Below are 23,640 nucleotides of genomic sequence, written 5' to 3' on the forward strand. Positions count from 1 at the left end.
TATTATGAATATAATCACAGGACACACTTTTTATTCAAAGTAATCCTAAAACCTGGAATTTGGTATGAAGTTTGAGATTAGTAGCAGTAATATATACAGCGAAAAATATCATAAACTAATGATCTTCTACAAGACATTGTTTTTGTCATCTAATCAGAGAATTAAAGAGTAGTAAGAACCTTCTTGAAATTGGAGAAGTGCTAGAGAAAGTGTTAGGAATCTTTTAATATGTTCTAAAGCAACAGTGTTTGTCATTTAATAATTCTCAATTACTTTTATGTTAGAAAGACTCTCATGGAACTTAGACATAAATCTTTTTTTCAAATTTGCAGCTTATTTTTTATGTGGCAAAGGGAAAAGGGACTAAAAAAATGCCTTGAGGGGAGGGATGGGAGGTGGTGGAGAGAGCATGGATTTCCCTTGACTCAGAAGACGAAAGTGGTAATTTTCTTCCTTTTACTATGAAAGTATTTGCAATTTTTGAAGTTGCTTTTCTGCAAAACGTGTATTTAAGGAATATTTCTTATATGTCCAAAATCTAAAGTCTAGGACTGTGGCAAGGACTTCAAGGGAACTTGAGGTCACAGCCAAAGTTATGTTTGTGTGTCTGGTGGAGGGAACGGACCAGGGAGTAAGAACTCTGCTTGAATGGCTGACACCACATCTACACAGAGGCAGGCTCCCTCTTTGACTACAGAGTTTCTTCCCATTGTTAAAAAACAGAGTTCCTTTTCAACAGTTTCTTTACATTGTTAAAAACAATTAAATTCAGATTAATACGGCAAAGTAGTCTGACAAGGGAAGAGGCTCTACGTTTCCAAAAATATAAACATACTAGATAATAACCTAAAAAACCGAAGAAATATAATGTTGCCAACTTCAATATTTTGAAAGCAAGAAAGGGGAAATTCCCAGGATCTAGAAAAAGGAAAACAGAAAAACAAAGCATCAGAGAGAGCCGAAGCCAAGCACATGCTGAAGCCCAACGGCTCACATGGGTATTAGAACCAGAAACAAGCTGTGAGCCATGAGGACTTGAAAAGCAGTGACTATCAACACGTGCAACAAGGTGGATGAATCTCCAAATAATTACGCTGAGTGAAAAGCAACACAAAAAAGAATACATATTGTGTGATTCCATTTATAGAAAACTCTAGAAAATGGAAAATAATCTATAGTGACAGCAGGTCAGTGGTTGCCTGAGGATGAGGCAGTAGGAGAGAGAAATTACAAAGATGTAAAAGGAAACTTTTTTGGGTCATGGATATCTTCACTATCTGGACTGTGGTGATGGTTTCACACCTGTATACATATGTCACAACGTGTCAAATTGTATTCTTTAAATATGTGTGGTTTATTGTATGGCAATTATACCTCATGAAGCTGTTAAAAACGAACAAAATCAACATCCAAGCAAGTTCAACACATCTTCCTTCCCATTTTTATTTATGCAATTTATTTGTTGAAGGAACTTGGTGGTCTATCAGGTAGAGTTTCTGACATTCTGGATTTTATTGATTGGGAAAAAAAACCCTTATCTTTTAGAACTATATAATGAAGTATCTACGAGTGAAACACATGTGGGGGGTAGGGAAGAGGAGATTGGCCAGGTTTCATAATTGTTCAAGCTGAGTGATTGGCACATGAGGACTCATTATACTGTTCTCTCTACTTTTTATGTGCTTAAACACTTTTTGTAAGAAATAGTTAAAATAAAACAAGTCCTGGGGCCCATCCCAGAGTTACTGAATGTCTTAGGGGTTGAGCATAGAGATTTTCATTTTTTATAAACTCTTGAGGTGACTTTGTTATACATTAAGGAGGATCACTGCCCCAGACCAAAGAAAAGGACTGGCATGAGATGAATTTCAGATACTCGTCAGAGGGTATGGGAAAAACAGTTTTTTGTATGTGTCCTTTTTATTTTTTATCATATTACAAGAGTAGTACATTAACTATTCTTCATCATAGAGACATTTATGGCCCTCCCTGCCCCTTACACTGGTAGGACGTTTTCTGATCCCTATATACATATTGTTTGATTTTGTTCTTATTTAGTCTTAAAAGGGTGATTGTAATATAGGTTTGGCTACTGATATAGTCTCAGTGTGACTTGCTTGAATTACTCTGAATTTCAGCCCTGCATAAAACTGGGGAATAGAAAAGTTTATCTTCTGCATCTCTATGCTCCTCTATTACATCTTTGCTCCCTCTGTGATTCCATCCTTCCTCAGGTCCCCACTGTCTCTCTTCCAATCTTCTCACTACTGAAAAAACATTCAAAAACTATCTAATATGGGCCAGCCTGGTGGCATAGTGGTTAAGTTTGCACACTCCGCTTCGGTGGCCCTGGGTTCATGGGTTTAGATCATGGGTGTGGGCCTACACATTGCTCATTAAGCCATGCTGTGGTAGCATCCCATGTACAAAACAGAAGAAGATTGCCACAGATGTTAGCTCAGAGACAATCTTGCTCAGGCAAAAAGAGGAAGATTGGCAACAGATGTTAGCTCAGGGTCAGTCTTCCTCCCCAAAACAAAAACAAACAAACAAACAAATCTATCTAATCAAGTCATTTATACAAGATTACTGATTAGAGTCATGAAGTACTCTTCTCAGGGAAAGATGATTTAAAAAAAGCACAGGGGGCCAGTGTGGTGGCACAGTGGTTAAGTTCGCACCTTCCGCTTCGGTGGCCTGGGGTTCGCTGGTTCGGATCCCGGATGAGGACACGGCACCGCTTGGCAAGCCATGCTGTGGTAGGCGTCCCACATATAAAGTAGAGGAAGATGGGCACGGATGTTAGCTCAGGGCCAGTCTTCCGCAGCAAAAAGAGGAGGATTGGCTGCAGTGTTAGCTCAGCGCTAATCTTTCTCAAAAAAAAAAAAAGCAGAGGTTTTAAGTCTAAGCTGGAAAAAAAAAAGGTGTCATGATTCTCAGGCATCAGTAACCCAGCCAGGGAAGAATTTTTTGGGGGTGGTCAAGTTCCTTTCAAGATCCTCTAAAATTTTACCAAGCAGGTTGTTACCTATTCTTCCTATTGCAATTACATCCTTAGAAGAGTCAGATAAGGCAACTACAGGGTTTTCTTCTGTAACGCGCATGGAAAATTTAGCTTTGCCTGAAAGTAATAAAAAGTCAAATTCAAACTTTCTTAAATAGCTAAGAAAATTTATTGGCTTGGGAAATTTACTAAATCCAAAGGAAGGAGTAGGCTTCAAGCTGGGTTTGAGCTCTTCCGTCATGTGTCAGCTTTATCCTCAGGCTGGCTTCCTTTGTGGTAGCAAAGTGGCTGTAGTAACCATGGGACTCACATCTACCCATCACACCAGCCAGAGTAAGAGAGAAAGCACTTTTCTTTTTTCTAACAAACACAAGATCTGGCCTTCCTTATGACTGGGTCAATTTAGACCTGTGTTGAGCATCTATCCAATACTGACAGAGTCAGATGAGGACGGGAGAGGCCGATTATGTACATCAGTTAGTGCCCACCACTGGAGCTGGAGCTGGGCCTATTCCCGTTCAAATCATTAGCTCCCTCACAATTGCAGAGGAGGGGAAACACGTGCTGGGGAGTCAACCAATAATGCCCTTTATAAAAACAATATAATATTTCAACTGCATTAAACACCATAGCTTAAACTTTTCCATTTTTGTTCAATGTTTAACTTGTTTCCAGTTTTTTTACATTATGGTATTTTAAATGGGGAGTTCTAGACCTCGAGGGTCTAGAAACAGGAAACAGGGCAGTGTAAGTACAATAGGGAATATAGAAACTTTGGTAAAAGAGAGAATGCATGTCCTGTAGCTGGTTGTCACCGTGTGAAAATGTAAGCTCACTGTTACCAAATCTTCTACTTTTTAAAGAGAAGCCCAGAATGCATGTGAAACCTTCAGACTTTTAACTTCGGCAATTTTTTTTAAGCACCATGTGGGCGCTTAAACAAAACATATTTGTGGGTTAGATCTGGACCCAGGTCACCAGTTTCTATCATGTTATGAATCATGCTAGAATATTTCATAACACCTTCCCCCAGGCAAGAGCTTCAGTCTTTTCATGGACCAGGGCTGCTAGGGTATGTTTAATGGAAAGGAAGCCATAGTGGGGAGAGAAGTGAGCAGCACACATTACAAGAAGAATGTTTTGTTATTAATTCTTTGGCATGTACTAAGAATTGTTTTCCTGATGGTAAGGATGAGCTTGTACCAAATCATTTTCACTGTCTCTTATCTAGGTTCTCTTGTGACTTATCTCTTATCTAGGTTCTCTTGTGACATCTCTTATCTAGGTTCTATTGTGAAGAACAATTCAGTTTTACAGAATGACCCCTGGTGACTAGAGGTGAGACATGTGGTCATGGGACAAAGTTTTTCTTTTTCTTGTAACAAGCTGGCACATGGATTGATCTTATCTCTAATAGTGACTTAGATATTATGCTCCACTTTAATAGAAGAATTAACTGGCAAGAACCAAAGGGGCCATTATTATTGCTTTCAGAGACATATGGAACCCAATTTGGGGAACACCAAATTTATTTTGGACTTACCATTTAAAAAACGTATTTCCTTTTTTTGCCTAGGTTTCTTATTGAGTGCAGATAATTACCACAGTGTTGCCCTTTTTGTCAGAAAGCTTCTCTCCAGTTAGAAGATATCAGAAGGCAGAAACCATGGCTTTTTCATCTGTTGACTTCCTCATGGTGCCCAGAGTAACTTTAGTAGTACTTTATTTAATAGAGGCTCAGTACCTATTGTTGGCTTATTTATTAATAGATACTGTATGCGTCAGGGAATCAACAGATAATTTGAGTTATTCTAGCCATAACTTCACCAAATTTCAAACTTCCAGCATTTATTGATCAGGTCTAGAGCTAGGTAGACTCTTGGGATACAGAAGTTAACAAAGGACTTTCTGGGAGGGAGCCTATTAAGTAGGGGAAACAACATAGTTGCAACACTGTTGATCTCTACTAGCATCTGTAGACATTTAAATTAGGTAAAAGGGAAAAAAAAGAACTTGAGAGAGAGGACGCTTTGGACAAATGTCATATTTCTCGGCACAGCTATCGGCTCTAGATCTAGGTGAGGAAATGGGTGCAGGGGAATTGAAGTGGGACAGAAGGGAGAATTTTAAACTAAAGAAGTCATTCCAGAGCTCAAATCATTGGATATATAGTTAACTCTGGCCGCACTTCTACTCACTTATTCATGCAAATAACACTTCCGGAGTACTTTCTGTAAGTCAGGCATCGTGGAAGATACAAAAATGAGGTAAGCAGGTTCTCAAGGATTCTCTAGGGGGATATAATACTGCACAGATTTACTTAGATAAGGTTGAATATATCAAGTACCTCGAAATTGTAGAAACAAAGTGCTAAAGAAATTGGGAAAATTTACAGGTCATTTCTGGCTGCGGGATCTAGGAAGGATATCCACAGTTCAGGGATCAGTACAATATTTGTTGAGGAAAGAATTGGTTTATTTTCTTAGTTCGCACCCCAAATTTATTGCCCCAAAGGACTAAAAGGTGCAAATGGAGGCAGGTTTTCTTCCCATAAATACAGGCTCGTGCTTAGCGGTTTCCTCCGTTCCCGGCAGGTTATTTCCCTCCTCGAGCTCCTTAGTCCCACAGAGCCATCCGCCTGGGAAGCGCTACCGAAGCACACAGACGCCTTGACAGAGGCGCCGAAAAGAGTAACTGGCTAGAAGAGTGAGTATTCTTTAAGGTGACTTCTCTGAGGATTACTGGGCATTAAGAATGAAAATATGTCAACCAAGTTTGTGAGCGTGAGAACCACCACCTCAACCTCAGAATGATCTAAGACTCAGGAACCGCTTGGCAGGGCTTCCGCCCACCGCGCTCGGGGCTCGGGGCCCTCCGCAGCGCGTCCGCGGGGGCTGCCTCACCCGCGCGGTTACCCTTCCGGGAGCTTCGGGAGGGTTGCGAGCACCTCTCGCCGCGTCCCGGGTCCCCACTCTCATAACCCAGGTTCTGTCAGGTTTTCACTCCCCCGCCCCAGCCCAAAGCCAGCGAGCCAGGGACGTGTACGCGCCTGCGCGCCGCCGCCGCCGGGGGCGGACGCGGCGCCTCAGCCCTCAGGAGCACGCACGCTGCGCAGAGGGGCCCGGACGCGCGCGCTCCCGACTCGCCTCCTCCTCAGCCGCCCCTCCCTCGCCGCCTCCTCCTCAGCCCGCCCCTCCCTCGCTTCTTCCTGCCGGGCGGTCCTCCTCCGCGCTCCGCTCCTCTCCCTCCGCCCTCTCAGGGCTCTGGCGGCCGCCGAGTGAACGGGACGGGCCCGGCCGCAGAGCGCGGGGTGGCGGGTGGGACGCGGGAGCCTGGCAGAGTTGTTCCGGCCCTGCCCACGGAGACGTGAGGAGGTGAGATGGGGGCGGCCTCCTAGGGGCGGGCGGGCCGGCGGCGCGGAGCGGCGGGCCGGGGGTGTTGGCGCCGGGGCTGAGTCGGAGCAGGGTCGTGGTGGGGGCCGGGACCCGGACGAGATGCGAGAGGACCTCGGGAGGAAGACCCGGGGCGGGCTCGGGACTGCCAGTCCCCTCGTGTACCCCGCGGGTCCCCGGGCGGCCGCTCCTCGCGGCGCGGGCGGGCGGGGTCGGTGCCCCTCACCTGGGGGCGGCGTGCTGACTTCGGCGCTCGCCCGCCCCAGCCCTGCCCTTCTGACATTGCAGCCGCCTCCGCCGCCGCTGCTGCGCTGTGGCTGCTGCCGGCTTCGCGTTCCCTGCGGCCCGCGTCCGGGGGGCGTGTGGTTAGGGTGTTTTCTTACCCCCACTCGGGGTTCTGTTCGTGCCCGTGTCTCGCCTTCGCCCTCCTCCGTCTCCGCCCGGTACTTTGCTCCGCTCCTGATGTTGATGCTTGTGGTTTTGCAGTCTGGGATGGGCTGCGTCCTGGGCAGATCTCTACCTGCACGGAATTGCCCGCTTCAAAGTTGACCGCCTGGCCATGACAACCGCCCCCCCTGCCCAGATTGTGGGTGCTCGGTGTCCTGATAACTGAGTCGAAGTTTCTGAGACTGGGATGGTACTTTGCACTGGTCGCCAACGGTGCAGGACTGGGCAGTGCGTCAGCATGTGGAAAGGGGCCACCGGCCAGTGGGAGGTGGCCCGGTGCTCAGGGACTGGACTGACAGGGTTTGTTTCTTGTCCCAGGCAACTTGTCCAGGTGCTTCGGTATTCTCCTTGGACCTCTCAGATAGGGTTATTTTAGAAAGTGTACTACAATTTAGGTGGTCACTTGCAGAATTGAGGGTTTCATGCAAGTGAGGAGAAAAGCCAACCATATTACACTGATGGTAAGGAGAACTTTTGCTTGCTTTACAGATTTCAGGTCTGTTTGAAAACTGATTTCAAGGCCTTCGTTTTGGTGCTGGAAGGTTTAGGGATTTGTGTGTGTGTGTGTGTGTGTGTGTGTGTGTGAGTAAGATTGGCCCTGAGCTAACATCTGTGCCATCTACCTCTATTTTTTGTATATGGGACACTGCCACAGCATGGCTTGATGAGTGGTGTGTGTGTCCACACCCAGGATCTGAACTCCCGAACCCTGGGCCCCTGAAGCAGAGCCTGCAGACTTAACCACTACACCACCAGGCCGGCCCCAGGGATTTTTTAATACATTTAAATTTTCTTGTACATGGTGGGAGGTAGGTAGTGGCTTGTTACAGTTCTGAAAACACAATTTCATGGAAACCTTCTGACTTTTCTCCTAATAGTGTTTATATTTGGCTTCTGCTGTGCTTCTGTATAATATCTAGTACGATGATGTCTGAAGATACAAGCACGAAGTTTGCTTGTGGTCAAATTGGAAGTGGATTTTGTCCATGGAAAATATTGGTCCACAAGCTGCTAGCACTGGATAACTGGCCTGTGGTTCATTATCTCAATAGAGAGTCCCAAGAGAAACTAACAATGAAATTGCAAAGGACAAGGACCATATGGATTTAATGTAGGCATTATCATCAAATTGTATTAAATGCTTACCTGCTTGGGGAGTTAGTTGAGACTCTGAGTTAGACTGGCGTCTATATTAAATCAGTTCAAAATGTGCTCTGATATTATGTATTGATAAGTTATATGGGGAGAAGTGGATGTAGTTGGGCAGTGCTTATATGCGAACATGTTATGTAGCCTACACTGTATTCTAGAAAGCTGGAAACAAGGTAGTAGGTTCCAGTACTCTTTGGACATGTAGTGAATATACCAACCAATGTAAAAAGATGTGACTGTAAATGTATGAAGTTTTTTTTTTTTGGTCTGAGTTATTTGTTGGGAATTTTTATATATTATAGTTGTGATATTCTGAGAATTTTTGTTTCTATGCTAATTGTTTCATGATTCAGGTAATTTTTCATTCTAGTGATTTTTTTATTATATTTTTTATTTCAATGACAAAATTTTATTAGTCATATGAAACAGGAGTTTTCATGTTTATCAGCTCACCAGTTCTCAATTTGTGACTTCTAAAAACTTGTACGTAAAATTTTTTCCTTTGCCTTAGCCCAAACTTGAACTTGTTTAATTACTTTATATTTATTGGAACTTAGATGGTGCAGCATTAAAGCTGAAAGTCCTTTTATCCATTCTTTTGGAGTAGTCAAAAGAAGAAATTCTGTTGTGCCAAGTAAAAATATTATGAGTGGGAGATAGCCAGGCTTCTAGAAATTAACTTTGAAGAGAGTAGTAGCTAAGTAGCAAAAATTTCTTGTGTTGAGGGTGTAGAACTGGGTTTGTATTCCAGCGTACCATTGTCTTGAAGTGGTGTGGGGATGATTATGGCTGGATAGAGGGTGTTTGGAGAATGAAGTGAATACCGTAGCTGATGAGATTCCTAGGCACAGAGCTTTTTTGCTGTGTCTCACGGGTTTTAATGAGTGGCTACACCGGTATAGCTCTTGTCTTATATAAACAGGTCAGCCACTGGGTCTGAGGATGACCAACAGCCCAAGGCTAATTGCGCTTCTGGTACTGCAAAGACAGCTCAGTAATCTCTTATGGAGATAGTCTTATGAGCATTTGCCACCACAAACAGTGGAGGCAGAGAAAGTACAGACTTGAGCATACTCAGTTTTTTTCTTTTTTTTGTGAGGAAGATTCACCCTGAGCTAACATCCATTGCCAGTCCTTCTCTCTTTTTTTTGCTTGAGGAAGATTAGCCCTGAGCTAATATCTGTGCCAATCTTCCTCTGCTTTGTATGTGGCATACCTCCACATCATGGCTGATGAGTGGAGTAGTTCTGCACCTGGGATCTGAATTTGTGAACCCAGGCTGCCAAAGTGGAGTGCACAGAACTTTAGCCACTAGGCCACGGGCCGGTCCCAACATACTCAGTTTTTAAGGAGAGGTTAAATATTGTGACCATGGAGAAAGACATTGCTTGACTTGATTCTTGGCTTTTCAGAGTGGGGAGTGAATTTCGCTTTATGGTCAGTGTTTGAAATTGGGTTTAAGTATGTGAACGTCAGTGGATCTGAATTAAGCAGAACTTGTATCTCAACATTCTCCTTTTCATACTTCATTTACTTTCTCTGTTGCACCCCTTCAACAGGTAATTGTTTGAGTATAGCAAGTTTGTGCTCATGCTGACTCCTTTTTGTCATATTTTGGTGTAATTTTGGGAGATTTTCCTGGGAAACTTCTAGACATATATTCAGTTGATGTGGAGTTAGGTTTGTGCTAAGATTTGTGCTAAATTCTGAGCCTTCTTGTTTTCAAAATAGCCTTAAAAATAGAAAACACAATTCTTTATAACCATTCATGAAAAATCTGGTTACAGACGGTGTTGTTGTGATAGACATAGTACAGCCAAAAATATATTCAAAAAAATTCCCCTCTCCTGACCCAGTTTAATAAGCTTAAATAAGAATAAAATATTTTTTTCAATAAAAGCCTGATTTTCCCAGAATATCAAGCCCAACAACAGACTAATGAGTCTGTTTGCTGTGCTGTTTTTCCCTTGCCTACTCTAAATTCAACATGTCTCTAGTCCATGGCAAAAACTTAATTCTAGTGGGGAATTCTCAGTAATAGAGGACTTGTTGAGGGATGCAAACTTGTGATGGAGAATTTGGCTGGCTAATGTCAGGTATGGAAATTTACTTTTTTATAGCACTGGTTTTCTTTGTACCCAGGTTCTCAGTGGGGTAGGGGCATGGGCACAAATATCACAGTAACTTGGATTTTTTCCATAGTATGGATTTCCTCTTCTTCTCTCACCCGTAACTCTTTGCTAAATGAGCCATTGCTACTAATAGGAATGTATTGTGTCCCTCAGGTGTGCGGGGCTGGACAAAGGCTGAGAACCTTGCCCTTTGCTGATACTTCCTAATGCAAATTTTCCCTGCCTGTAATTTGCCTTCTGGTAATATCAATAGGCATTCCTGTTACTCTCATTTTTGAAAAGAAATATAACTTGTGGTGGTGAAGAGACTACGTATGTCACCAAGAGTAAGATTTATTTCATTGTGTAGTACACATGGAAGAGACTAGGGGATTGTTTAGCTGAACATTTATTAAACTATTTTGACTGACTCACAGTAAGAAATACATTTGATACCCTGATTCAACACACATACGAAGTTGAAAGAAAAGTTTGGTGAAACAATACTTATCTTTTCAGGTCCTTGCTGGAGCAGGCTCATCATACTGGTTTGCAAGAGCCGTTGTGCCTTTCTCTTCCCACCCAGCTCCACATCCACATTCTGTGACATTGTATGGGTAGCTTGAAACTGGCCATGGTGGGAGTCTTTACACCAGGGAAATCAGCAAATAGTACAATTTGGGGTTTTCCCCCGCTCTGGATAGCCAGTTGTTAAACATTTGCAGCACACCACTGCCTACAACACACTTTCATATTTTCTATTCTATTTCATTTCATTAGAAAAAATCCTAGGTTTTGATCCCCAAATTGATTTCACAGTCAGCTATGGATAACAGCCTATTGTTAAACACTGGTTTAGTTCAACCTCTTCACTTTGCAGATGGACAAACTAAAAGATTGAAGTTCAGGGTCATATAGCTAGTTATTAGCAAAGCCAGATTTCTGGACTCCTAATCTGGAGTTGTTTCTAGCGGACTTCTGTCCTCTCCTAACCCAAGCCATTCATGTAACTCAATTGGAGTACTTAATACGTGCAAGACATTGTGTTAAACACTTTGAATAGAGATGAATAAAGCATGAACCTTGACCCTGAGGGTTTTAAGTTTATGTGGGGGATTAAATATGGAAACAAAGATAACGTACAGCAGAAAGTAATGTGTGGTGAAGAGATAAAAATAAGGCGCTACAACAGTTTAGAGAGAGGAGGGAGAGATTACTTTTAGTTGTTAGGATAAGGGAAGAGGTGACATTTAAACCATGCTTTGAAGAATGAGTAGGATTTGGACATGTTGAAATACCACAAATAGTATGAAGAGAAAGGCCTTTCTGGGCCAGGGGCCAGGGTGATCAAAGGCATAGAGGGAAAGAGCTAGGCAAGAAAGAGTCAGTACCAGATGGTGAAGAGCCTTGAATGCCAGTTTTCCTTTCTGCTTTTCAGCTTATCTTTCATTTTTGTCTCTGGAATCATCTAGTATTTCTTAACATTAAATAAGCTTTATATGCTGTGTTCCTGATTAGAATGTGACCCGAGAGCACTTAGAGTAAAAGCTGAAGGGAAAAATTATTAGTGTTAGAGGAACAGCCTCGAGTTTACCAATCCTAAAACTGTTGGAAAGGGAAAATATTTTCTTTGTAAGGAGATACCATTATTTTTTGTTTTGCCAAATAGACAGCATCAAATTGGCTGTAGCAGAGCAGGAAGCAATTTTGAAAGTCTTTTCAAAGCACCTTCTAAAATGTGATTTCTAAATGACTCGATCTTAATTTTTTGGAGGCAAGTCTGGCTGGTTCAGGCAGAAAGGCAGCTTATACAGATCCACAGCTGAGCTGACTTGCTTTCAGAATTTGGGGCAGCAAGGCAGAGTATTTCATACCACAGCCAGTTGTGAGGGATTGATAGATTCTTTGCTCAGAGAAGTACCTTGGATTTCAGCATTTATGTGTTTGACAGCCTATATGACTGAGGATGTTTTGAAGTCCTGGATGGAGCTTAGCTTGTTTTACAGGGGAACTACGTGGCTAGAGATGAAGATAAATGACAGTAAGTTGTGTCTCTTAATCAAATGGAAGCACTGATGGTAGTTCTCAAGGTTTTCTTTCTGTTGATGATTTCACAATTACTGCTTCTAATTGAAATGATGCACAATTTGAAGAGCTTTACTTTTATTTGACCCACTGGTTCTATAAAGATAAAAGCCCTTTTAGAGTGTTGCCCAGGTAACAACACATACAGAGACTGTTGGAAGTGTGTGGAAAATTTTGGTAATCTTGGTAATGAAGTTGCTATAGTAAATAACTCCTTGGTTGGTAAAAAGCTGGGCTTTTTTCTGGATGGTTGACAGAGAACTTTTCGATGAGCTTTGGTTCCAAAATAAGTGTGACTTGTGTCTTTGCCATATTGTTTCCCTCATTTATTTAAGCTTCTGAAACGTATACTGTCCTGTCACTTTAGAAGGCTTCATATGAACTGCTCAACAAGATAGCACAGCCCAAATAGCATGATAAGAGTTCGAGTGCAGCGTGCCTCAGATACCTCACACCAGTTGAATGGAGTAGCTAATCATGTCAGCACAGAGACTTTTTTTTTTTGAGACGTGTTAGGCTTCACAAATTGAGTTTATTTAGAATCCTTCCAGATTTTCTACCATCATTTTTTGTGGTATATAGTGTGATGTGATGTCCTTAATTTAAACTATGCAAACATTTTCTAAAGATACACACCTACACATAGATGTATATGTTTGTATCTATGTATGTACGTATGTACACACCCCCCCTCCCCCATTTGTTTTTGGAATTTGTGGTGAAAATACAGTCTATCTAGCAAATAACTGAAAACAAGTGTCTGGCTTTTTGAAGACTATCATGTGAAATATTCACAAATATGAAAGTAACGCAAACCCAAAGGGATTTTTTTGTGTATGCCAGAGTTCCAGGAAAGGAGCACATTTTAAAAGACAAGTGTAGAATTCATTAATGTACCAATGAAGGACTTCTCAACCTCTCCCCTCTCCTACATACACACTCATACTCTGCCCTCATTATTAGCAGATACAGCACTTTAAAATTAGACGTCTACTACAGCGGATGCAAATAACAAACACTATTTTTAGAAAAAAGACAAATCTGTGGTTTTCAGTTTTTAAGGCTTAAGAGACATATAACACTAGTTTTTGATGAACCATATAGAGTATTTATTCTTTTTTTTTTTTTTTTAAGATTAGCCCTGAGCTAACTGCTGCCAATCCTCCTCTTTTTGCTGAGGAAGACTGGCCCTGAGCTAACATCCGTGCCCATCTTCCTCTGCTTTATATGTGGGATGCCTACCACAGCATGGTGTGCCAAGCAGTGCCATGTCTGCCCTGGGGATCTGAATTGGCGAACCCTGGGCCGCCGAAGTGGTACTTGCACACTTAACCGCTGTGCCACTGGGCTGGCCCCTGGAGTATTTATTCTGTGCTTCAAGATGTATTTGTTATCTTGAGGCCCTCTGCTAAGAGCATTATATAAATGCAAGTGGTTGTTAGAGTGGTTATTAGGTATTTACTTGAGTAGTTTCTCTGTAGTAAATTTATCTTGGTGTGACACTGAATAGATTATACTTTGGTGAAAAGTCAATCATTGAAGGCAGCTTATACATATACTGGCAGACAATATGGTTTGCTAGGTTTTTTCCTAGTAATTTTGTTATTTCAGCAGCTATTTGCCATCAGAGCTCATTTATTTATTGTTTTGTTTCCACAAAGCTCTTCTTTCATGAACTGTGTTCTTTCATTTTAAATCTTTGCCTCCTATTTGCTGTGCTGTTAATGGTCATGTTTGGACTAATGTTTTTTTTTTTTGAGGAAGATTAGCCATGAGCTGACATCTACTGCCAATCCTCCTCTTTTTTTTTTTTTTTTGATGAGAAAGATTGGCCCTGAGCTAACATCTATGCCCCTCTTCTACTTTTTATATGTGGGACATCCACCACAGCATGGCTTGATGAGCTGTGTATAGGTCTGTGCCTGGGATACAGACCGGTGAAGCCTGGGCTGCCGAAGTGGAGCGTGTGAAATTAACCACCGCACCACCAGGCCAGCCCCTGGACTGATGTTTTGATTTGCCTTTGTCCTGGTCTTCCTGTGCAAAGATATATTACTGCCTGTCAAGTTGGTACTCAATTGTAATTCATTTAATTTCTTCTTTTCTCCATCCATTTTTTCTCTCAATATTCTAGAATTGACTCTAACACTAACCCAAGCTTCCTAGTAAAGTTAATGGAAAAATGAAATAGATATTATTATTCAAATCCTAGGACCACCTATTTGCCAGTACAAGTGAACCTATAAAATTTTTATGCATGGGGGCTGGCCGTGTGGCCCAGTGGTTAAGTTTGCGTGTTCCGCTTTGGCAGCCCAGAGTTTTGCCGGTTCGGATCCTGGGCATGGATATGGCACTGCTCATCAGGCCTTGTTGAGGCGGCGTCCCACCTAGCACAACCAGAAAGGACCTACAACTAGAATATACAACTGTGTACTGGGGGGCTTTGGGGAGAAGAAGAAGGGAAAAAAAGAAGATTGGCAACAGATGTTAGCTCAGGTGCCAATCTTTAGAAAAACATAATTTTTTATGCAGAAGTTATGTAGCTTAATTTTTTACTAATAAGTCTAGGCCTCTAAGTTTTTTTCTTTTTTTTAAAAATCTTCCAACATGTATTTTATATTTCTTGTCAACAGTTCCAGTCATTTTGATATGAAACAGGTTTCTTCTGTGGCATTGGTTTCACAAACAATAAAGTTGCAGTGTCTACCATTTGAAGATATCAGCTAAAGTTTTTAAAAGATAATCTAATAACGGTAAGTTAGAGGAGCTGATTTGTTTAGCAATTAATGTGATACTTCCCATTTTGCTTTTATTTCACTATGTTTACATGCTAATCAGAGTGGAACTTTATTATGTTCCACTGATAATTTACTGTTCTAAATTCGAACTTTAGCAGTTTTTGTACTTTTGAGAATTTCATTCTGAAAATGGAAGAGGATGATAATAGTATATTTTAGAAATTTCAGTTGGCCAAGGGCTGGGAGAGAGGAAGAGAAATAGTTATTAAGCTGCAAATGACCAAAAACAATTTTTGAGAAGCCAAGGTAATCTTTGAAATAGATAAGCACATATATTACTTTGTAATCACTAATGCCATAAAATAAGACAATGTGGGAGGAACACAAGACCTTCATTCCTGATCTAGGGCTGCTGTGAGATTCAGAGAGAATAGATGATTTGCAGTTTTTTCTTTTTGCATAAAAATAATAATGATGAACTAACATTAACTGAGTGTTTATATGGCTTAGTTATTATATAAGATAATATGCATTATCTAGTTAATCTACACAATAACTGTATGAGGTAGGAACCATTATAATATTAGTCCCGGTTTGCAGATGAGGAAACGGGCTTAGAGAAGTCAGTAACTTGTTTAAGATAACATAGCTCGGTTTTTTTTAAAGATTTTATTTTTCCTTTTTCTCCCCAAGGCTCCCTGCCACATAGTTGTATATTTTTTTTAGTTGTGGGTCCTTCTGGTTGTGGCATGTGGGACTCCGCCTCAGCATGGCCTGGTGAGCAGTGCCATGTCGGCACCCAGGATCCGAACCAGCGAAACCCTGGGCTGCTGAAGCGGAACGCATGAACTTAACCACTCGGCCACAGGGCCGGCCCCCACACAGCTCTTAAGAAGCAAGTCTCTCCTGCTCCTAAATCTGTCTCATAGTGACTCTCAACTACCACTCTATATTGATGATTCTTTAAATGGGGATGATGATACTTGTTTTGTCTATTTCATAGGGTGGTTATGAGAATCAGACACAGTAAGGTTTACAAAAGAACACCTGGTGTTTTCATTTTGCTGGATAATTTTTGAGAAACCAAAGAAATCTTTGAAATAGATAAGCACGTATATTACTTTGTAATCACTAATGCCATAAAATAAGTAAAAAAATGAATATTTGAAAGGCTACTGTCTGCAAAATAGAAGACATATTTTGTGTGGGTTGAGAGGGTCAGTGAGTAAAAGGCAAAGGAGGGTAGAAATGTGGGGTTGTAGTGAATAAAAAGTGGACTGGATGATCTGTAGCAACCTGAATTCCTTCTGCAGTGAGGAGAAGTATATGTAAATAACATTAGGTGACCTCTAAGATCCTTCTGACAGCAAGAATCTATGAGTCTTCTTAATGGGTGACTTTTCTTCTGTTCTAATACCTCAGAATAGCTAGATACACCCAAAATAACTTTTTTATTTTAGCTTGGATTGTCAACAGTCACCATTCTTTAAATGTCCATTTTTTGCACTTAGGCTGAACAAAAGTGTATAGTTGCCTTGGAAAAATACAGTTATGTATTTTTGCTCCCCCCACCCCCCCAAATCAAAAGACTTTTTTGAGGGTGTGGTGGGTAAAACAGCTTAATAGTATGTTGTCACTTGCTTATACTTAATACTCTTCTTGTCTTTCTCTTAAATTTAGATTTCCTGAATGTGTATTTTCAGAAGAAAGTTAATATCGTTATGAGTATGAAAGGTCGTTTTTATTGTTTGGAGTGTTATGGCTTTATGGTTCTTTATATGGTTGGTTTCATTCTCTGACATTGTTTTATTCAACAAGCATTTATATGGCAGAGTATGGGTTTGGTGCTAGAGAAGCAGGGATAAGAGTCTGTTAAGGAACTGACAGTTGTATTGGGCAAACATACAAATATAGTGGAGTGTAGGAAGGATGGGGCAGCATAGGATGTGTCTTACAGAAAAACTTCAGAGGGTTGTATAACCTGGTCTGGGGTTTCAGGTAAGGCTGCCTGGAATATCTGAGTTGAGTTTAAAGAAGGTAATAGACATTTTAGATAGAAGTATGAAAATTTGAAATTAACTCTTTACCTACGTAGAACCAGTGGCACCTCCTCATCTCTCTGACACACTGCAAAAATCCCAAAGCAGATGTCATTTTTATAAGTAATTGTTAGCTCTCCCTGAGAACTTCTTTTTATTTTATATATGATGCTTGTGGTTTTCTAAGGTAGCAGATTAGAAGAAGGAATAATTTAGAAGTGGCAAGATGCTATCATAAACACATGTGCTGATAATAGGACAGTGAGATTGTTGACATGATAGCAGTGAAGAAAGAAGGAAAAACTGTGTATACAAAAACCAAATCTAAAAACCATAGCTAGTATAAGCAAAACAACCTTGCGCAATCTAATTAGCTTTAGGGTATCAATTGTATTTCTAATAGTATAGGATAATAATGAAAATGTGTCATGTTTTCTGTTACCAAGAAAAGGTTAAATATATGGTCTGTATAATGCATTTGTGAAGGCATAGTTGAGTACAGACGGTAATTGCTATATAACATTGGCTAGAAATTATTTTCTTCTATAAGATATCAGAGTTAAGCTTCTTGACCATTTTGGTACTGAGTACTTTTGTAGAGTGTGGACCAGATCATCTTTCTCTTCTGGATGGCTTGTAGTTGTGGTCTTAGCATAGATACCATTATCTTGAAAGCTTTCACTGAGACTGTAGACTTGGTTAGAAATCTCTCAACTGTGCTTTCAGAGCATCCTGTTTTCCTACCTCTTTTGATATTAATAACATTATATTGTAATTTGTCTGTTTCTGCATTAGACTGTAGGCTTTTCAGGAGCAAAAACTATTTTGTTGAGGGCTCTGAAATTGGTCTACCCTATGTTTGAATCTTAGCTCTGTGTGGCATTGAGGATGTTATCTGTAAAATGGGAATAATAGTATTTACTGCCTAAGGTTATTTATCTTGAATAAGTTAATGAACGTAGAGGAGATATAGCACAGTTCCTGGCACATAGTCCAAGTTCTCATAACTGTTTCCTCCTTCCTTTCTTTCTTGTGTCTGGCACTTAGTAGGACTTCAATAATACTTTTTGTATGAATTTGTAAAGTATGTTAGAGCTGAATTGGATCTGTGTATCTATTTATCATTAACTTTATTAATTGAAAATCTTTTAAAGTGAATAATAATTAGTATATAAAAGTACAGTCTTGAGCCAGCCCTGATGGCCAAGAGGTTAAAGTTTAGCGTGCTCTGCTTCAGTGACCTGCGTTTGGTTCCTGGGTGCAGAACCACACTGCTTGTCTGTCTGTAGTCATGCTGTGGTGGCGGCTCACAGAAGAACTAGAAGGACTTACAACTAGAATATACGACTATGTACTGGAGCCTTGGGGAGGGGGAAAAAGCCTTTTAACTAAAAACCAAACAACAGTCTTTGAACTATATGACAGCAAATTATTTAGTCTCTAAATTTGATTACCAGCTTGCAAAACTTTCTCCAAGCCCTTGTCAAGCTTTTGATTGTTATGGTGGCAGTGGGTTTAAAGTGAGTGGAAAAGATTGTAGAGTTTTTTTTCCTGGACTTGCTGCTTTCTGACCTTGTTCACTTGTATTGGTGGCTATGCCTTTTATTGCCATCATCTTGGCCTTTTTATAATGAGATTGTTATTGATCTATTTCTTGGGGAGGAAAGAACCCTGAATCTGCCAGACTTACCAGCTGTGTGACCTTGGGTAAGTAACCTTACTTCTGGGTTTATATATTTGTGCAATGAAATATCTCACGAGTCTGTGAAATTTAAGAAATAAAATAGGGGCCGGCCCAGTGGTGCAGCGGTTAAGCGCGCACATTCTGTTTCGGTGGTCTGGGGTTCACAGGTTCGGATCCCAGGTGTGGACATGGCACCGCTTGGCACACCATGCTGTGGTAGGCATCCCACATATGAAGTAGAGGAAGATGGGCACAGATGTTAGCTCAGGGCCAGTCTTCCTCAGCAAAAGGAGGAGGATTGGCAGATGTTAGCTCAGGGCTAATCTTCCTCAAAATAAATAAATAAATAAATAAAACAGGTGTCTGGTAGGTATTCTTGGCCCTGTTACCAAGCTAAAGTCCTCACTATTCCTTGTTTATTAGTAACTTTAATTGACAGCAACAAACCAAGAAATATGGTGAGGGAGAATTGAGTGACCTGGGGAATAATGGCAGAAATTTAGCACCAATGCTCTTGACCTCCAGTGGAAGACATGGATGGGGAGGGCCTGTGGCTTTATGTGAAGGCTTACAGGTGGAACCAGATTGGATCAGATGTGGAATAACATCTGTATTCTGGTTTAAAACCTCATAAACCAGACGGGTGGTTGTTTTTTTTAGTTACTAAAATGCTTACAATACTAAACTGCTTACTTGATTAGAGAATGATTTTTCATTGAGCAGAATCCAGTTTATCCAAGACTTATGGACTGTTGAATTATTCCTTTGTGATGATGTGTTAAGACATTTCTAGGAACAAAGTATTTTTTTATCCCCTTTAATGCCACAAGCTATTGAGATCTGTAATGCTGCGACTGCTTTGGGATCTGCCTTTTCATTAGATCCCTGCTGTTTGCAAGGCACCGCGTTAGGTGCTGTGGAGGAATGTAGAGAAGTGTAAGGTATAAACCATGTCTTTCAGAAACTTGACTGTAGTGGGGAAAGTAATGTATACGTGTATTAAAAATAACTGATTTTTAAAAAGAGTGGAAGTATTGACTGAAAACAAACATCTTATTCTCTGAACCTAATATCCCTAGCATCATTTATTTGAGATAAATAGTTTGCTGGAAAAAAGTCTTAAGCTGTTGTTTATGCCAGTGTCAAAAATTAAGAGAAAAGTTGGAAACTGAAGTTTCTAACTAATGTTAATCTTTTCATCTTATTTGAAAATCTTTATTTCTTCTAAAGATTTCGTTATCTATAAATCTTGAAGTCTTTACTTCGTTACCTTCAGATGTGATTACTGAAAAGTTTGTTAATTATTTTATACATCTTTCCAAAGTAGATTAAGTTAAATCATCACAATTTAGATATTTTTCTATGACAATATTTTATCTGAATTTGTGTATCACTTGAAAAAAATTGAGTTAGTGCCATATTTATTATTGAACCTGTTTGTAGTATCTTTTATACTTAAGTGGTACACATTTTGATCAGTAGAGACATTGCCAGCCTACTCTTCACCCCCTGCTGTACCCTGACTAAAAGTTAGATATAAGAGAATCTCTAATCAGAATGCTCTCTCCTTACATTTTTCTGTTGCTGACTTTTCCTTGCTATTCAAATCTCGACTCTCTTTTCATTTTCTCTGAGTCTTTCCCCAAACCACCCAATCTAAAGTGGTCCCTTGATCTGCCTTGCTCTGCCACGTTGCCCTGTGTAGTTTAATTCAAAATACTTATCCCTATCATAGAAAATGCCTTCCTTCCTTTTTTATTTACTCCTTTCTTCCTAGCCCCCAGTAGCATGTAAACTCCTTGAGAGCAGGGACTTAACTGTTTTTTCATTTCTGGTATCTCTAGAGCTTCGAATAAAGCACTCAATAAAATTTTGTTGATAACTGAAGGAAGCAGATATTCTTGCCCCTAACTAGCTTTAAGACTTTCTTTAAAGTTATTTCACTTCATTATGCCTTACTTTCTTCCTCTGGAAAATAGGTGGGGATGGGAGAGGAAAGAGATTGAATTAGGTTGCTTCTAAAATCCCTGCCGTTGAAAGGCCTGCTATTAGCTTAATGTGAGCTTTGAGTTCTGTTCTAATGGCCTTGATGAATTTGTGCTGTGACTTACTTTCTTACTGTCTTCTCTTGAAACCAGTAGTGCATATTTATATTTGCAAGATTACTGACAGCATTGGAGAGTCAATTCTGATTGCAGAGTCAGGTTTCTTGGTGTATCTGGATTATTAAAAAGATTAGGGGCCAGCATGGTGGCATAGTGGTTAGGTTCGCTTCCTCCGCTTTGGCGGCCCGGGGTTCGTGGGTTTGGATCTGGCGGGAGGGGGAAAGGATTAAATCTGCAATATGATTTCATTTTTCTTTTTCTTTTTTTTTTTTGATGAGGAAGATTGGCTCTGAGCTAACATCTGTGTCAGTCTTCCTCCACTTTTCTTGTGGGACACCACCACAGCACAGCCTGAGGAGTGGTGTGCAAGTCTGCACCAGGGATCTGAACCATGAACCCCAGGCTTCTGAAGCAGAGCCACAAACTTAACCACTGTGCCACCAGGCTGGCCCCTATGATTTCTGTTTTGATGATCAAATTAAGATGAGTTTCTTTGGCATATCCAAGTACTAGATTGAACTGATCTTTCTGGTATTTACTATAAATATCAGGAAATTTGAGTCAACTGTTTTTTAAAAACAGGTGTATGCAGGAGAATATTCACAGCAGCCTTGTTTATTTATTTAATTTTTGAGGAAGCTTAGCCCCGAGCTAACATCTGCCACTAATCCTCCTCTTTTTGCTGAGGAAGATTGGCCCTGAGCTAACATCCATGCCCATCTTTCTCTACTTTATGTGTGGGACGTCTGCCAGAGCATGGCTTGACAGCGGTGCGTAGGTCCATGCCCAGAATCTGAACCACTGAACCCCAGGCTGCCAAAGCAGAGAGTGTGAACTTAACTGCTGCCCCACAGGGCAGGCCCAGCTGCACTATTTATAGTAGCAGCATATTGGAAGCAACTTAAATTTCCAACAGTAGGAGACTTTAAGTTATGATACATGTATTCTGAGAATCATTATGTAGTGTAAAATAATATTAAAAAATAATAAAAAAATAAGACTATATTACCATAAAGAAATGCCTATACATTTTAGGAATGGTGAATATAACCATTTAAATTATATTAGAAAAAGATGAGGAATGCACTAAAATCTGATTGTGTTAGAATGATAGGATTGAAATTTATGTAACTTTTATAATGAAGAAAGTATAAACGAAGTCAGATTTTGCTAGCTCTGATCATTTTGTTAGTATAACCAGGGTTGCCCAATTTAGCAAATAAAAATACATGCAATATCTGGGACATACTTATACTAAAAATTGTAGTTTATCTGAAATTCAAATTTAAACTGGGTGTCTTGTGCTTTATCTGACAACTCTAAGTGTAACACATTTTGCTTATAGTTGAATGTTCTTGAGAAATGTTGGGATGCTCTGCTTCCCAAATAATTCTAATTATTGTTTTTAATTCAGTTAAGTTGTTTTTTAAAACTAGGGTTATTTACCTGGGAGAATTTCTCATGGTCTAGTTTTATTTCAGGACTAGTTTTTGGATGATGCTTGAGGGAAATATTCTTCAGTGTTTGATGAGAGTAATTCAAAAACCTTATTATTTGACAAAAACATGATGATAATGGATGCTGCCTGTTTACCTTAGATAGGAGGATGATTTGTTAAGCTACCAGTTTTGAATCTTAAAAATAATGGTATTTCTGCAGTGAAATATCTTTATACGTGTATCTGGAAAGGTGCTTTCCCTGTAGCAAACTTATTCGCAGAATGTTTGAGAGGTCAAGGAAATTAGAATAAGGAGGAAAGGGGAAATAGGATTGTAACTGCTCAGCTTTGAAAACTGGAACTTTTTGTAAGTTTCATATTTGAAGTGAAAATAAAATGACATTTGTAAGAAATTCCAGCAGTTTTCTGAGTCTTAAGGGTGAAATAGATAATCTTCCCACAGAATAAGATGTCAGGACTTTTTGGTTTGAAAAAAATAATATGAAATTTTGGGGTCCAACTGAAGGTGAATCATATGAAGATGAAGATCAGTTTAGTAATCATTGTTAATAGAGTTAATGTATTCAGACAAGGCCTTTGATGTAGTAGGTACTAAGTGTTCACTTAGAGACCCTCCCTCATGGAGTTTATAGATTAATGGGGATGTAGGCAGTTTCACTGCTCTGTGATAAGTATAATGATAGGGCCATATGAGCTGCAGTGCTAGCTCGGAGGAGGGGCATCTTACCCAGAAGAGAGATGATGTCTAACTGAGGAGGAGTAGGAGTTAGCCAGGGAACTTGATAGGGGAGTGCTGGAGGGTGAGAACAGATGTGAAGGCCCAGAGGCAGGGAAGAAGAGCATAGCAAATTTGAAGAATGAAAAAAGGAAGTTCAGTATGGATTGGACAACAGTGTGTATGAGGGAGGGAGGAGAGGAAGTGGTAACAAATGAAGCTGTAAAGGTAAGCAGGGGCCACATAATGCCTTACTGATCATTTAAGAAGTTTGGGCTTTATTCTAAGATAATGTGACATCAGATTTTTGTTCTAGAGAGATTGCTTTGGCCTAGGTGTGTAGAATGAATTTGGAGAGAAGTAAGGCTGGAGTCAGGAAGACAATTTAGAAAATTATTACAATAATCCAGGTAAGTGAAGTAGGGTGGAAGAAGTTAAGTTGGAGAGGAGTGGAAAGATTTAAGAAGTTTTGGTGAGGTAAAATCAATAGGACTTTGTGGTACATTAGATTTAGAGGTGAGAGAGGAGGAGTCACTGATTCTTGGGCAGGTTTACCAAGAGGAATTAAAGGAGGAATAGAGTTTTGGGGGGAAAAATATGGGTTCACGGTTTGATGTCTGTGAGGTAAACATTGGAGGTGTCTGTGGGCAGCTTGATGTAGTTATGAGACTTGAGATGTCTGAGTTAGAAAGGTACTAGTTGAGACTGA

General features: G+C 40.4%; 1 protein-coding gene across 15 annotated transcripts in view; it reads left to right on the forward strand.

Moving 5' to 3' along the window:
• Positions 1-5,235: 5,235 nt before the first annotated feature.
• Positions 5,236-23,640, forward strand: part of RABGAP1L (RAB GTPase activating protein 1 like) — a 674,786-nt gene continuing 656,381 nt past the window's right edge. For 3 of the 15 annotated variants that reach the window (XM_070266395.1, XM_023640286.2, XM_070266401.1), the window contains exon 1: positions 6,902-7,304. In XM_070266395.1, the coding sequence (XP_070122496.1) occupies positions 7,266-7,304 (39 nt within the window). In that variant the 5' untranslated portion in view covers positions 6,902-7,265. Of the gene's footprint in view, positions 5,272-5,598; positions 5,711-6,059; positions 6,379-6,901; positions 7,305-14,824; positions 14,945-23,640 lie in introns of those variants that run through there. The other 12 variants (XM_005609683.4, XM_070266402.1, XM_070266396.1 and 9 more) reach the window with 10 other exon arrangements.

The sequence above is a fragment of the Equus caballus genome, chromosome 5 (assembly GCF_041296265.1).
Source record: "Equus caballus isolate H_3958 breed thoroughbred chromosome 5, TB-T2T, whole genome shotgun sequence".
Lineage (NCBI taxonomy): Eukaryota > Metazoa > Chordata > Mammalia > Perissodactyla > Equidae > Equus > Equus caballus.